Below are 14,309 nucleotides of genomic sequence, written 5' to 3'. Positions count from 1 at the left end.
ATGCGTCATGTTTTAGTAAATGTATAATTTCTCACATTATTTAAATAATTACTCGTCTTTAAATTATAACGATTTGTGACAGATCTTTGATACCAAGTAAAGGGGTAGATATTTATTGTTTTATTAATTCTTAACATTACTTTTTGTAAAAAAAAAAAAAAAACTCATCAAACTCTGAATTTTTCACATGTTTTTAACGGCCCCAGAGTTATTAATATTATTTATTTTATGAATTTTTAAGAAAACGATAAAGATTTCACTGGTCCGCAAAGTTTTTCATTTGCTTTTACCGCGCCCGTGGGTCAAAAGAGGTTGAGAGACACTGAGTTAGAGCAATGAGCACTTCTTAACTATGTTGAAAACTCTGAAATATGATCAAATGCTGTAATTACATGTTTTAATCATTTCCAGTATCGAGTTCAATGTGAAAAATGTCCAAAACGTAGAATATCATAAATCAAAACAAAACTTAAAAAAAAAAAAAAAAAAACCACACACACACAACTGTATTCAAAAACGCACACAATACGGGGGAGGGGGGAGGAAGATCTATAGTAAGGGTGCCATTTCTCTCTCTGAAGGTTCCTTTTTTTCACTCTGGCTGCCTAATTTTTAAAAGGTGCCTGTTTTTCACCGTATTTAGAGGTGCGATTTCGGCTCTGTATTGGGTGCCGCTGGTGAACAAGCGTTTCTCCCTTGAAAGGTGCCGAATGCATCCTGTAGTTTTAACAGTGTATGTGCGTATGTTTGTCACATAACTCAAGAACGGAATGTCCTAGAAAGTTGAAATTTGGTACCTAGACTCCTAGTGGGGTCTAGTTGTGCACCTCCCCTTTTGGTTGCATTCGGGTGTTTTTAAGGGGATCTTTTGCCCCTTTTTGGGGGGAAATCATTGTTAATTTCGATGTAAACTCAAGTGGTGTTACAATTTGGCAGACACTTGTCGATATATCACCAGTCTTTTGGTCACCTAGTTTTGTCGCAAACTTGGCAACAAATTTGGTAATTTTTTTTAAAAATCTGGTTTTAATTTGGCCACTGTCGATGATATTTAGAGAGTAAACTATTGAGTCACATTAAAATTACCGAAAATGGGAAAATGACATTAAATTGGAGTAAAAGGAAGTCATGTGATGCACACATCAGCTCGTTTTCTATGTAAAATCACTTTGTTCTCATATGCTTTTGTTCACACACTTGACGCCAAGATTTCCACATACCTTTAGACGTTTCTTCATGCTTGATGTGAAATAAATTGTTCATGTTCTAAATCTTTATTAATAATAAAGCTGAAAGTCTGTATGTCTGGATCTCTGTATGTCTGTTACACGCAGCGCGCTTAGACCATTCTGCCGAATTTTCATGAAATTTTGCACAGAATTAGTTCGTGGAATAGGGGTGAGCGTATCGAAGCAATTTTTCGAAAATTTAATTTTGTTCTTTTTCTATTTCAATTTTAAAAGCATTTTACCGAGCAAATTATCATAACGTGGACGAGTAAATTACCAAATTATTATAACGTGAAACCGCAACATGGGCGAGCAAAATAACATAGCAAATTGGCGTGAAATTCATCATACATTATTTGTAAACATATAGGCGAACCAAGTGTGTGATCTTTTAATTTTCTTCTACGGGCAAACCCGTGCGGGTACCGATAGTAGTTTACATTTTGAGCAATTTAATTTCTGAACTATTATTCCAAATAGAAGGAAAATTGGTGGATGATGATTTCATGAATAGGAAAATAAATAATAATCAATGGCTGTTCGTGCATTGAAAAAGTGAGGGGGCCAGATCATGGGTGCACTCGCACCCCTCCCCCCGTTTTTTGTGGGAAAAGATTAAAAAAAAATTTAAAACTTTCTTAAAATAATTTTTTGTGCTCAATAAATAAAATTAAATTCATTTTAAGCAAAAGACAAGTTACAAAATACTTAAACCACTAAGTAAATCACTAAATATATTTATCTCATGTTTATTTCCATGATTGCTGGCAGGGTGGTGCACTTTCACCCCCTGACTTTCAGAAATAAAATTTAATTAATCGGTTAGGGGAAGCTACAAAATATGTCACGAAAATTATTAACCTCACGTTTATGTTCAGTACGCTTGACGCAATTTTGCTGCAGTACGTCTCCCTTGCAGCATTGGTAAGGGGCTGCGTGGGAGGCTCTTTCACCCCCTAACTTTTCAAAACAAATAAATGAAATTTAAAAAGCAATATTAAACTAATATTTTTAGTAGCAATACTATTTTTAATATTTTAATTGCTAATTATTTTGAATGAGTTAAACTAATTTTTTTAAGCAGCGCCAAATTAAAAAAGAGCAAAAATATTGTGATCAGAGAAAAATGTAAAAATTATAAACTAAATAACTTTAACAAAGATGAAAATACATCTCAGTATTCGCTTCAAAATAAATAAAATAGAAATAGATAAACTAAATTTAAAAAATGAAAAAATAGATGGATTAAAAAACTAGTAAAAAAATTCTTAGCTATTTACATGCGGCCCCAAAACCTTAAGGGCAATATTCTATGATATTATGAGGAGGGGTTCAGATAATATTCCAATTAAATTTTTCGTAAGTGGCTGTTTAAAAATCCTATTTTTTGATGATATTAAAGGAAGGCGGTTCGGGGGTCCTTGCCCCAATCTTTTCTGAAAATGAAGTCTTAAAAACGCGATTGTAGGACCATATTTGGTAACATAGGGACAGCAATCTTGCGAAATTGAAACTCCGAAAACGCAATTTTAAGCGATGTTGTGAGGTATTCGAAGACTTTCCCTGGAAATTTTGCGAAATTGAAGATCTGGAAATGAAAGTTGAGATGTTCCGTATTGTTTTTGGCGGGAAGGGGGGGGGGGGGCGGGTTTGGAGAAGAGACTTTTATTTTCAGAATAACTTGAAAAAAAAAAAAGGAACGAAACAGGACGGGGGAGGGGGGGCAACTAGCTAACCAACTAGCTGTAACTATTGAAAATTTTGAACTCAAAAGTTTTCTCTTAAAAGAAGTTAAGATTTACCCTAACATTATTATATTTTTCGAATTAAAATCCAATGTCGTCTCCGATCTACTGAGGAAGCTATGTTGGGTGATACTTCCTAACAATGTTTTGGAGAAAAGGGAAAACAGACAGGCCCTGGGCCAAATGTTTTGTGTTAATGATCGGCCGGCTCCGCGCCGATCTTTTTTGAAGGAAAAGTTGAGAATATTAGGATACAGATTTCAGGGGCAAAATGCTGCTAAGTAAATTTAAAAAAACCTATTTCCAGACCCCCCCCCCTTCCCTTCTCACACATGCAATCCATTTTTTTCTTTTAATTTCAAGCATTCACGCACACACACACAAAAAAGGAAATAAACAAAAAATTATAAATTATTGTCTGAAAAAAGTGAGGGGACCCGGGCCCCCTCTGGCCCCTCCCACGAGCCGCCACTGCAAGTATGCATTGTTTTGTTCGTATGAAGCAACTTTTCGACCATTGGTCGATTTCAAAAGTTAAGATATATTTTTTTTTCATCCGTGATGAAAACATACTATTTTGGAGCTCAATTTGTGAAATTTGACCGCCGTACGGAGCAGTAAGATTTCATCTGACAAACTTGAAATTTCACATGCAATTGTTTTGTGCTAGTAAACAACTTTACTCACCCTGGCCGATTTGAAATTCCGCAAAAAATATTTTTTCGATTCACCCTATTTTTTATGGTCATTTCTAGTAGGTTATAGAGGTGGGCAATGTCGTTCTTTCTAATGATCCGTTCATCAGAGGATCGTTCATTCTTTTGATCCATTCATTCAAATCGTTCATTTGAACGACTTCGTTCATTTCAAAAGTTGCAGATGCTCTCTCTGCACGACACACTCATATACATTCTAAAAGTTTTATTAGATGAGTAATATTCTTTGGAGGAAAAATAACTAAAATTATCTAAAAGTAAGAAAATATGCGCATAAAAAATAATCAAAAAACTTTATTCAGGTTTAGATGTATAAAGCAATTTTATATATTAATATTTCCATTCCAAAAATCACAAACATTTTGTTAGTAGCCCAAACAAGTTACAGAAAACATTACTAATGGATAGATTGGGAAATTGTAAATGAACTCCAACGATTAAAGACAAATGAAGAATAAAGCAGAATGTAAAAAGGCTCGAATGAATACATTGTACTGCTCTGAGAAAAGGGAAATTTGAGATTAATTGAGAGTTAAAAATTTGAAGATGAATGTAAATTTTTTAAAAAGTGCGATTTTATCACAAGCGCAACCAGACAATGTTCCTAACTGCTCACCGTTCAAAAGAACGGTCGTTCATTTTTTTAAGGTAACGAACGGATCCGTTCATTTCAAGGATTCGTTCTTTTTGACCCGTTTGTTCATGAACGACACATCCCTGGTAGGTAATACTTTCATATAAAAATAGAAAAAAAAAAAAAAAAAGAAAAATTTTTTCGCTCAAAGTTACACATTTTGGAGAATGACCCATTAACTGTATCATTCTTCTGTAAAAATAAATCAAATCAAAACACGCTCATAAACTTCGCGGAAAAAAAAAGCTCCTCACTGATTCTTCCTTGTGCGGTTTTGTCAATACACACCCACCCACCCCTCCAGTCGGCCTTGCCCATTGCTATCTCTGTGCTACGTCTTATTTTAACGTCTGCATTTTGGTGGCCTTGACTGCCAGTTTTTGCTTTTTCAACTCTTCTACGACGATTGCACTAAAACTTGACAGAGCAGTGTCACGTGGGCTACGTTTTTACGTTACACGGTTCTACTGAGTGGCGACAGCAATGGAATTCGGCGATTTCGATGGTCAAAAACGTCGAACAAAGATGCTTTAATACCTCAGTTGAATGGAAACTTAGGCGCGTAAGAGGTAGAGAAAGTGCTGTCAGTCCTACTTTTCAGTGTTCCAGTCTCTCGTGGAACCTAAATTTATATCCTTATGGATATAATTATGCAATGATGCCACGTATTGATCTACAACTTGTGGGGGGCATCTCATCTTCGATTTTAATCCCTTATTTCAAACTTATTATTTCAGACGATAAAAAAAGACACAAACGTATCCTTTTTGAGTACACTAATGAAAACTATGTGCTGAGCCCTGAACGTCCGATAATACAAATTGAAATACATACCATCGAAAGCGAAACCTTTGTCAGCAAGTGTCCTTTAACGGTTTCTTTCTACTTTATCGTGGAAGATCAATTCCCAGAGGCAACAGAAATGTTGAAAGGTAAAGTTTTTTTTTGCTATTTTCCTTGGTTTTACCACTCATTTATTAAAATTCATGATTTATTTGTAACTCGTTAACTTCTTTTTTAACTAACGCAGAAAAACTAGGAAAAAAAATTGTAAATAAAATAATATAATATTCTAAAATTGATGATTATTTCTTGAAAATCTGTTTGGTGATTCAAATGTATCAAAAATATAAGAGTGATCGAAGGTATTATCAGACCATGAAGGTAAAATATGTCTAGCGTTTAGTAATTTAAATTTAATTCATATTTATAAGTAATTAATTCAGTGACGCACCTAGCATGGGTGACACTCGGGGCGGTAATTTGGGCTGACACCCCCCTATGAAACTTTTTAAACTTGTAGTCTTAAAAATGCATTTTACTCGTAGCTTCCTCTTTTTCAAAAACTTGCATTTTCACTGTGGGTGCCACACCCTACATGGGTGACACCTTGGCGTACCGCCCCCCTCGTAGTGACGACACCCTGGTTAATTTTAAAATTAAATTTATCTTTCTGCACATGTTTAGTATTTTGATTCAAAACAATGTTTGTGGTGAAGGAAATATTGACGTGAGACGAGTTGCATCATAGTAAGAAAATTGTCCTCTATAATCAAATGGTAATCCTTGAAATTGGTAAGTACTCAGAGGCCAGGGACAACCCCGATGGAGGTCACTATGACTTCTCCAAAAAAGTTCTTGTTCAGCATATTTTGACTCGCAATTCGGAATATTTACAGAAAGGAGACGCAGAAAGTATTTCAGTTATTCTTTAATCTTTTTTTAAATGAGTAGAGGACTCTGCCCCCTGCTCGCTAACGCTAACCAACCCCCGAAGATTGCTTCGCAATCTTATTTGGTTCGCAAAGATTTAAATCGTCAATTAAAAGGAAACAGATTAAAAACGCATTATGAGCTCCCTTTGGAACAAGAAGCACCCATTCCCCTGGTGCATATAAGCTACCTTTACTCCTGTTCGGTCATAGGAAAATTTCAGACCCTCTCATTGGCTTATTCGAGTGTCAATCAAAGCTTCAAAGACGCCATTGTAATGTTGCTAGTCGTCTTTCGCACTGTGTTTCTTGTTTGTAATCTGCTAAATACGAATAAGCATTTGCAAATGATATCTTTAATTGAATGTTGCTGGCAAAAACAGCATTATTATTTCCAATCAATTTCATTCTTTGCAAAACAAATGAAAGTGCCTTTGAGCAATTATGCTTTGAAATAAAAATAGGTGGCGCCATCTTTGGGCAAAAAATGCATGTTTTACGACATTGTTTTGATTTAAATTGAAGTTATTTTAAAAATAATTCTCATGGTAAATTATTTTGTAGATGGAAAAGAGCGAATTCTGCAATTTTTCATATTCTTAATGATATTTAATGCAATTTAAACAGCTCTTCTTAAAGAAATGATTACCATTTAACTTAATAATAAATACTTCTAGTGAATAATTTAATACATAATAATTTCTAATATAATTTTCTCTTGTGCCAATTTATTTCTAGCTAATTTCTATTGAATGTGAGTTAGCATTCAAGAATAAGACCTTTAATTGAGTAGTGAGTGCATCTGGAAATAGTTCCTTTTTGTTTTGAAAGAATTTCCTTCTTTACAAAAAAAAAAAAAAAAAAAAAATAATAATAATCCTTTACTTCAAAGATTATGTTTAAAAGAATCAGCTGTTCGCGCACTACTATTGGATAAAGTCAGATGAACAAAATATCATATCGTTATTGGTCAAAAGCTTTATAAATCTCCCTAACAGGTTGTCCTTTTTTTATGTTAATCCGTTTTTTTTTTGTCTATATTTTGTTTATCTTATCGTTCATTGGTTGGATTGCTTTATGTGTGTCTTCACTGGTTAAATTCATAATCCTGAATTAAATTATAAATAGTCGATGTGTACTCTTTATAAAATGATAAAACAATTGAACTGTCTGCATTTAAAAAAGAAAGGCTTCCACCTTCATTAAATTCAATTTTTTTAAATACTTTAAAAATTTTTCAATGAATGTATGATATTTAATGTATTTGAATGATTACATTCAAATTATTTCAGAACTATTCATGAAACCACGAAGGTCTGATTAGCAGTACAGCAAAAAAATAAAGAAAACTTTTTGCTGAAATTTTGCTGAAAATATTTAACAGCTGCAGTTGTCTTCATGGGCCAGTCTAAAAAATTTCGCTGTATTTTTTATTACAATACATTAAAAGTCATATATTGATTTTCAAAATTGTCTCAAAAATGGTTGACTTTTCAAGTTTTAGAATTTTGTGAAACTTTTTTTCCCCCAAATGTATTTCAGTTAAATAGTAAATGAAACTGCATGAAATTCTCTTGAATTGTCTCATCAACTGTGTGTGATAATTTTTTTTAATTAAAAAATGAATTTAAGCAGACTTGCCAACCCTCCGGATTTAGGCCTGAGTCTCCGTACTTTACGTTATTTTCGACACATCCGGATTTAGCGCTGATATCTCCGGATTTTTGTTCAAAAACTTAACAGCACCAAAAATTAATACATTTCTTCAAAAAAATATTCATTTTGATTGAAAAGAGAAAAAAAAACCGCCCGCAAAGCTCTCAAACAGTTTTTTGGCGTTTTGCCAAACTGCCGAAACGCAGGTGTAGCCTACGAAAATGCAATGCAGCACAGAGGTTAACGGACAGAATTTTCGTAGGCTACGACATGGGACTCGCTTGTTTCTACGGAGTACGTCGTTGATCACGTAGCGTGTCTCATTGGAAGAAACAGGTGAACTAAAATAACTTTAACTTTGACGGTTTTCCTGCTAGCTCACGTGGTCAGAACTTGTTGTTTGTGTCGGCCGGTGCGAGTGCGAATTGTGTAATGTAAATTGTAAATGTACATGTATGTTGTGTTGCGTGTTGAGTAATATAAATTGTAAAGTGCGAAACGATGTCAAAAAAATATCGGACGGCATTCAGCAAAAGCTACACTGAACAATTTCCGTCAATCAAATCGTCAAGAAAAGGCGAACACTTTGCGTTTTGCTCCACCTGTGCCTGTGACTTCTCCATTTTGCATCAAGGTAAAGCTGACATAGAAAAACATATAAGCACAGAGAAACATACACGGAACTCGGCTAGCTTAAAAAATAATAAAAAACTTGATGCCCTTAAGTCTAATCAAGACTTGAATGTTATCCGTGCGGAAGCTCTTTTTACTACGTTTATTGTGGAGCATAATGTCGCAATTCATGCTAGTGATCACGTTGGAGCGTTGTTCCGAAAGATGTTCCCCGATAGCGATATCGCAAAAAAATATGGGTGCGCAAGGACCAAAACTACTGCAGTCATTAAAGAGATGGCAAAGTTTGAAAAAGAAAGTATCGTGGAAATACTGAAGAAAAGTCCTTTTTCAATTGCTACTGATGGTAGTAACAAAACTGATTGTAAATTATATCCAATTTGTGTCACATATTATAATGAATCTTCATTGCAAATTGAGTCTTCTTTGCTGTGTTCACCTGTTTTAGAATCAGATGGAACTGGGGTAAACATATCTCATCTTTTATTAAGCGCATTGAATGAAAACCAAATTGATCTGGACAATTGCCTAGCTTTCGGGGCTGATAATGCCCCTGTGATGATAGGAAAAAAAATTGGTGCTGCTGGCATTATGAGTAAAAGCATTTCCAATTTATGTGTTATTGGCTGCCCTTGCCATCTTTTAAATCTCGCAGCTGAAAAAGGTGCAGCTATGCTCCCTGTAAATGTCGAGGAATATGTTATTGACATATATTACTATTTAGATAAAAGTTCCAAAAGAAAACAAAAATTAAAGCAATTTCAGGCATTGCATGATACAGAGACAAGAAAAATAATAAAACATGTATCAACTAGATGGCTTTCATTAGGGCGTTCTCTAAAACGCCTGTTGGAGCAGTGGGATCCGTTGGTATCTTTTTTCAAAGAAGAACTGAAAAGCAAGCCTAATTCAAATAATACTTTAAAAGATTACAAAATTCCAAAAGTAAAGGCCTCTGAAACAAGCAGCCGTTTTAACATGCAAGTAGTAGAGTCAACATCATCTAGAGCTAATTTTCAATCTAGCGCTGTTAAAAGACAGAAATTAGATCCTGATGTTGGTGATCATAAACTGTCCAAAAATATTCTTTCGAGAGAAGAAAGAATCTTTACGTTTCTAACTTCTGATTTAAGTAAAGCCTATTGCTTATTTTTAACTCATACTATACCACTTTTTGAAGAACCCAATGTCAAGTTGCAGTCAGGATCTCCACAAATACATATTCTTCATGAAATTTTAATTACAACTTTTAGGAATGTTTTATCCAGATTTATTGTTCCTTCAGCAATTAAAACCAGTACTTCATTGTTAGATGTAAAATATCATAGTGTGGAAAATCAGAGGTTAGATTCAGATCTTGTGATTGGACAAACATGTTCAAAAGTGGTGGAATCCTTAAAACCAAGTAAAAAAAAAGAGTTTTTTAAGTCAGTTAGGATTTATTTCACTACTGTCTGTGATTATATGTATCGTAAGTTCCCATTTAATGATGAAGTATTAATTAATGCTCAAGTATTGAACTTGAATAAGTTAGAGACATCTTCATTTTCTAGTGTACAGTTCTTCTGCCAAAAATTTCCAGTGTTGACAAAGCTTCTAAAATATCAAAGTTCTGATGCATTACTAGATGAACTGCAAGTTCAGTTTTGCTCTCTCCAAGTAGAAGCTTTGCCTGAGGATATTGTAACTGAAAAAAGAATGGATGTGAAGTGGGCGAAACTGAGTAATTATACTGAAAAAAAATATGATCTGCTATGTAAATTTATGCTCTCTCTGCTTACTTTACCACACAGTAATGCAGAATGCGAGAGAATTTTTAGCATGGTAACCAAAACCCACACTCAGTTTCGTTCTCAGTTATCAAATGAAAATTTAGAAAGCTTGCTGACAGTCAAGTCCAAAATGAAAGCTCCTTGCTTCGAAAAAAAGTTTGATGATTTATTTTTAAAAAAGGCAAAATCTTGCACTTTTAATTCTTTAAAATCATAAAATATTTTTTTTAAAGCAAAATTTTCTTATCAAATGTAATATCTTGACAAGTATATGCTTATTAATTGTTTAGAAATGCTTTAGATTAATAGTATTCATTTTGCTATTATACCTCAACAGTTAATTACTAGTTCTATTAATAAAAGAATAAGTAAACTTCAAATTGTTTTATTTCTGTGTATAAAATCCATATTTTCTGTGTAAAAAAATTCGTTTATAACACAATGCCATCATTTTAATCTTAGCATATTATGATTAAAACTTTTCTGTTCTGAAAGTAAGATATTATTGCGATTTTGATATGTCGGTACGTTGATAAATAAAATTGCAGGCTTTATCATGCAAATTGCAGGATTTTTCATTTGTCTAGGTTGGCAAGTCTGATTTAAGGTAACAAACGGTGCGATTTCTGAAAGTTTGACTTGAAATAACTTATATATAATTTTACATTATGAAACATTGTTTTTTAATGTTATTTTCAATTATTTCATTCAAGAGTTTAAATTACCTTTTCCTTTTTACATAACTTTAAATATTATGAAGAATATTAAAAGATAAAGAATTTGCTGTTTAATTAAAAAACTTACATTGAGAATTAGTTGACAAATGAGTTAAATTAAACTCCAATGGCTCCTTCTTTAAAAGCGCCATTTTCGCTTAAAGATAATGCTATTTATTCGTTTAATTATATATTTTACAGGTTTTTTTAAAAAAAGCAGAGCATTATTTTATTTTATGAGTTATGAAATTAGAAGGAGACAAGAAGGACATGTTTGCCAGACTCACTCAAAATTCAATTGGAAGTCTTATTCTTGAATGCTAACTCATATTCAATAGAAATTAGCTGGAAATAAATTGGCACAAGAGAAAATTATATTAGAAATTATTATGTATTAAATTATTCACTAGAAGTATTTATTATTAAGTTAAATGGTAATCATTTCTTTAAGAAGAGCTGTTTAAATTGCATTAAATACCATTAAGAATATGAAAAATTGTAGAATTCGCTCTTTTCCATCTACAAAATAATTTACCATGATAATTATTTTAAAAATACAGTGATCTCTCACTTATACGAGACCAAACGGGACAATGAAATTTTCCCGCATAAGTGAAATTCGCGTATAAGTGAAAAACCCCAAAATTAGCTTAAATGCAATAAGTTAACATCAGTTATAGTAATACTAATAGTATACTACTAATACTAATGAATAAATTCGCACATAACTTCCATTTATACATTGTGATTTAATAAAAAAGTCAAATTTGAAGTTGTACGTTTTGTCATTTTTTATGCAATGTACAGTACGTAAGCGAATTCCCCAAAACCTAAAAAAATGTCGCGTGATCAGTGCTATAGTCTGCGAGGATGCAAAAGATTTTCGATAGGCTATGTCAACGCGTACCGCTTGAGCACGATTTTTAGTGACGTCAACCTTTTTGTATGTAACCTGTTCTCCCCTCTCGAAGTCAATCACAAGACTAATTCCACCCCCTATTGCACACTTGTGAAAAAAAAAAAAAAAACACGTTTTTTGAAGAATCCGAACAATGGAATAACGTCGTGTGAATGTATTTCAAGAGAAAGAACAAGAAGGGTACAAATCCTCCGATAAGCAAAGCGTGAATTAGACGATTTAACTAAAATTGAAAAAAATTTATCGCGCATAAGTGAAAAGTGCATTTTAGGTTTCGCGTATAAATGAACAAGAGTTAACATTGTTTTCCTATATCGCTGGCCGGGCCCGTGAGAAAAACGCGCATAAGTGAAAAACGCGTATAACAGAGGTCGCGTATAAGCGAGAAATCACTGTAACTTCAATTTAAATCAAAACAATGTCGTAAAACATGCATTTTTTTGCCCAAAGAAGGCGCCACCTATTTTTATTTCAAAGCATAATTGCTCAAAGGCACTTTCATTTGTTTTGCAAAGAATGAAATTGATTGGAAATAATAATGCTGTTTTTGCCAGCAACATTCAATTAAAGATATCATTTGCAAATCCTTATTCGTATTTAGCAGATTACAAACAAGAAACACAGTGCGAAAGACGACTAGCAACATTACAATGGCGTCTTTGAAGCTTTGATTGACACTCGAATAAGCCAATGAAAGGGCCTGAAATTTTCCTATGACCGAACAGGAGTAAAGGTCGCTTATATGCTCCTTGGGTTTCAAAATAACTTGTACCAACTTGCAGAGCAATATGAGCTAGGAGGCTCCTGAGCAAAACTGCAGTTGTGTACGTTTCAATAGTTGCTTTCATATTCGCGGTATCTAGTAATATATTTTGCTCTTTAGCTCGGGGCTTGAACTGAGTTGAGCCTAAGATTTTCCGTTAGAATGAAGCAATTAAAGTTTGTGAATAAGAAAGAAGAAACAAACGAATCGAAAAGGTGTAATCATAGCAACGCCAAATAAAACATCAATAATTGAATGGAAATGAGATTTTTCGAACTTGATCAAAACTGCTTGTAACTTTTTTTTCTTTGGAGATAGAAGCTAAGTTTTTCGACCAAAGGTAGAGTTACAGGGTTCGTACGCCCTTGAAAAACCTTGAAAAGTGCTTGAAAAAAAAAAGTTCATTTTCAAGTGCTTGAAAACCTTGAAAAAGTTTTAAAACCTTGAAAAAGTTTTTTAGTGCTTAAATTCTCCCAAAAATCAACGAATTGTGCTTAGAAGTTTTAAAAAAGTATTTCACCAATGCAATTTTCTGAACATGTGTTCAGTATGCAACATCGCGAAAAATTGCTTCCGTGTTTGGGATTTCAATCCTTTTGCATCTTGTAAATATTTTGATGTTTTTTACAACCGAAAGATATTTTGACATATGGTACCTTAGATTAGTTTATTTTTTGTTTAATTTCATTAATTAACAAAGAAATTTATTTGGAAACCATGACAACATTGACCTTACTCGGGTTTCGCGGAAAATTGCTCTTGTGTTTGAAATTTCAATCTTTTTGCATCCTGCAAATATTTAAATATTTTGGCTAATCAAATGTTAGTTTCGCATATGCTACCTTAGATTACTATATTTTTTGTTTAATTTTAATAAAAAACAAATAAATTTATTTCATGGGAAACATGCCACGTCGAACGAACTCGGACTTAGCGAAAAATTGCTTCTCGTGTTTGAAATTTCAATCTTTTTGCATCTTGCAAATATTTAAATATATTCACTAATCGGATGTTATTTTCATATTTACTACCGTCGATTAGCATATTTTATGTTTAATTTCAGTAAAATATAAGTTTATTTTATGGGAAACATGACAACATTAAACTTAATTCGCGAAAATTTGCTTCCCTTGTTTGAGATTTCAATTCTTTTGCATTTTGTAAATATTTTTATATTTTTGGCAATTAGTAGTTATTTTGACACTGCTACATCAGATTAGCTTATTTTATTTTTTATTTTAATAACTAAAGAGTTAAAGAATTTATTACCTTGGTCTTGTTTAATTATTTGCTAATTTATTTTTGCAATTTTGAATGATTATCTTTACCTAATTTTTGGTCATAGCAGATTTTTTTTAAAAAAATTTAAATTTCAGCAGTTGAGCACCTAACAAATTAACTTAAAGTTTGTATTTTAAATATAAAGTTGATTTATATAATTTTATTTATAAGTACATCATTTTTTTATGTCTGCTAAAATAAATAAGGTGTATAACAGGGGTGGTTGTGTTATGATTATTCACTTGAAATCCAGTAGTGTTCGTTTTTATGCTTTTACCTCCCTATATCTCCAATTTTCCCCTTTTCCTCAAATGTTCAAAATTACTACTTTATTAAGGTTGTGGGTACTTGGAGCTTACCGAAAGAGGCTTTAATCAGCAAAGGGGTAGATAGCTTAAGGAGGGTCATTCATCTTCATTTGGATCTAATAAATTGACCAGTACAAGCCTAGCTAGGCCCAGTGCCTGTTGCTGGTTATCAACAGGCACTGGGCATGGTATTTCTAAGCAAAATATTTTGACTTAATAAACTAT

General features: G+C 33.0%; 1 protein-coding gene across 1 annotated transcript in view; it reads left to right on the top strand.

Moving 5' to 3' along the window:
* The first annotated feature begins 4,737 nt into the window (after positions 1 to 4,737).
* The window catches only part of LOC129229412 (TD and POZ domain-containing protein 3-like), a 33,129-nt gene continuing 23,557 nt past the window's right edge, over positions 4,738 to 14,309 (top strand). The window contains exon 1 of the mRNA XM_054863716.1: positions 4,738 to 5,256. Within this exon, the coding sequence (XP_054719691.1) occupies positions 4,827 to 5,256 (430 nt within the window). The 5' untranslated portion in view covers positions 4,738 to 4,826. The remainder of the gene's footprint in view (positions 5,257 to 14,309) is intronic.

Source organism: Uloborus diversus, chromosome 9 (genome assembly GCF_026930045.1).
Source record: "Uloborus diversus isolate 005 chromosome 9, Udiv.v.3.1, whole genome shotgun sequence".
In the NCBI taxonomy this organism is placed as follows: domain Eukaryota; kingdom Metazoa; phylum Arthropoda; class Arachnida; order Araneae; family Uloboridae; genus Uloborus; species Uloborus diversus.
Note: the sequence above shows the minus strand (reverse complement) of the source record. Positions and strands in the feature narration are given on the sequence as shown.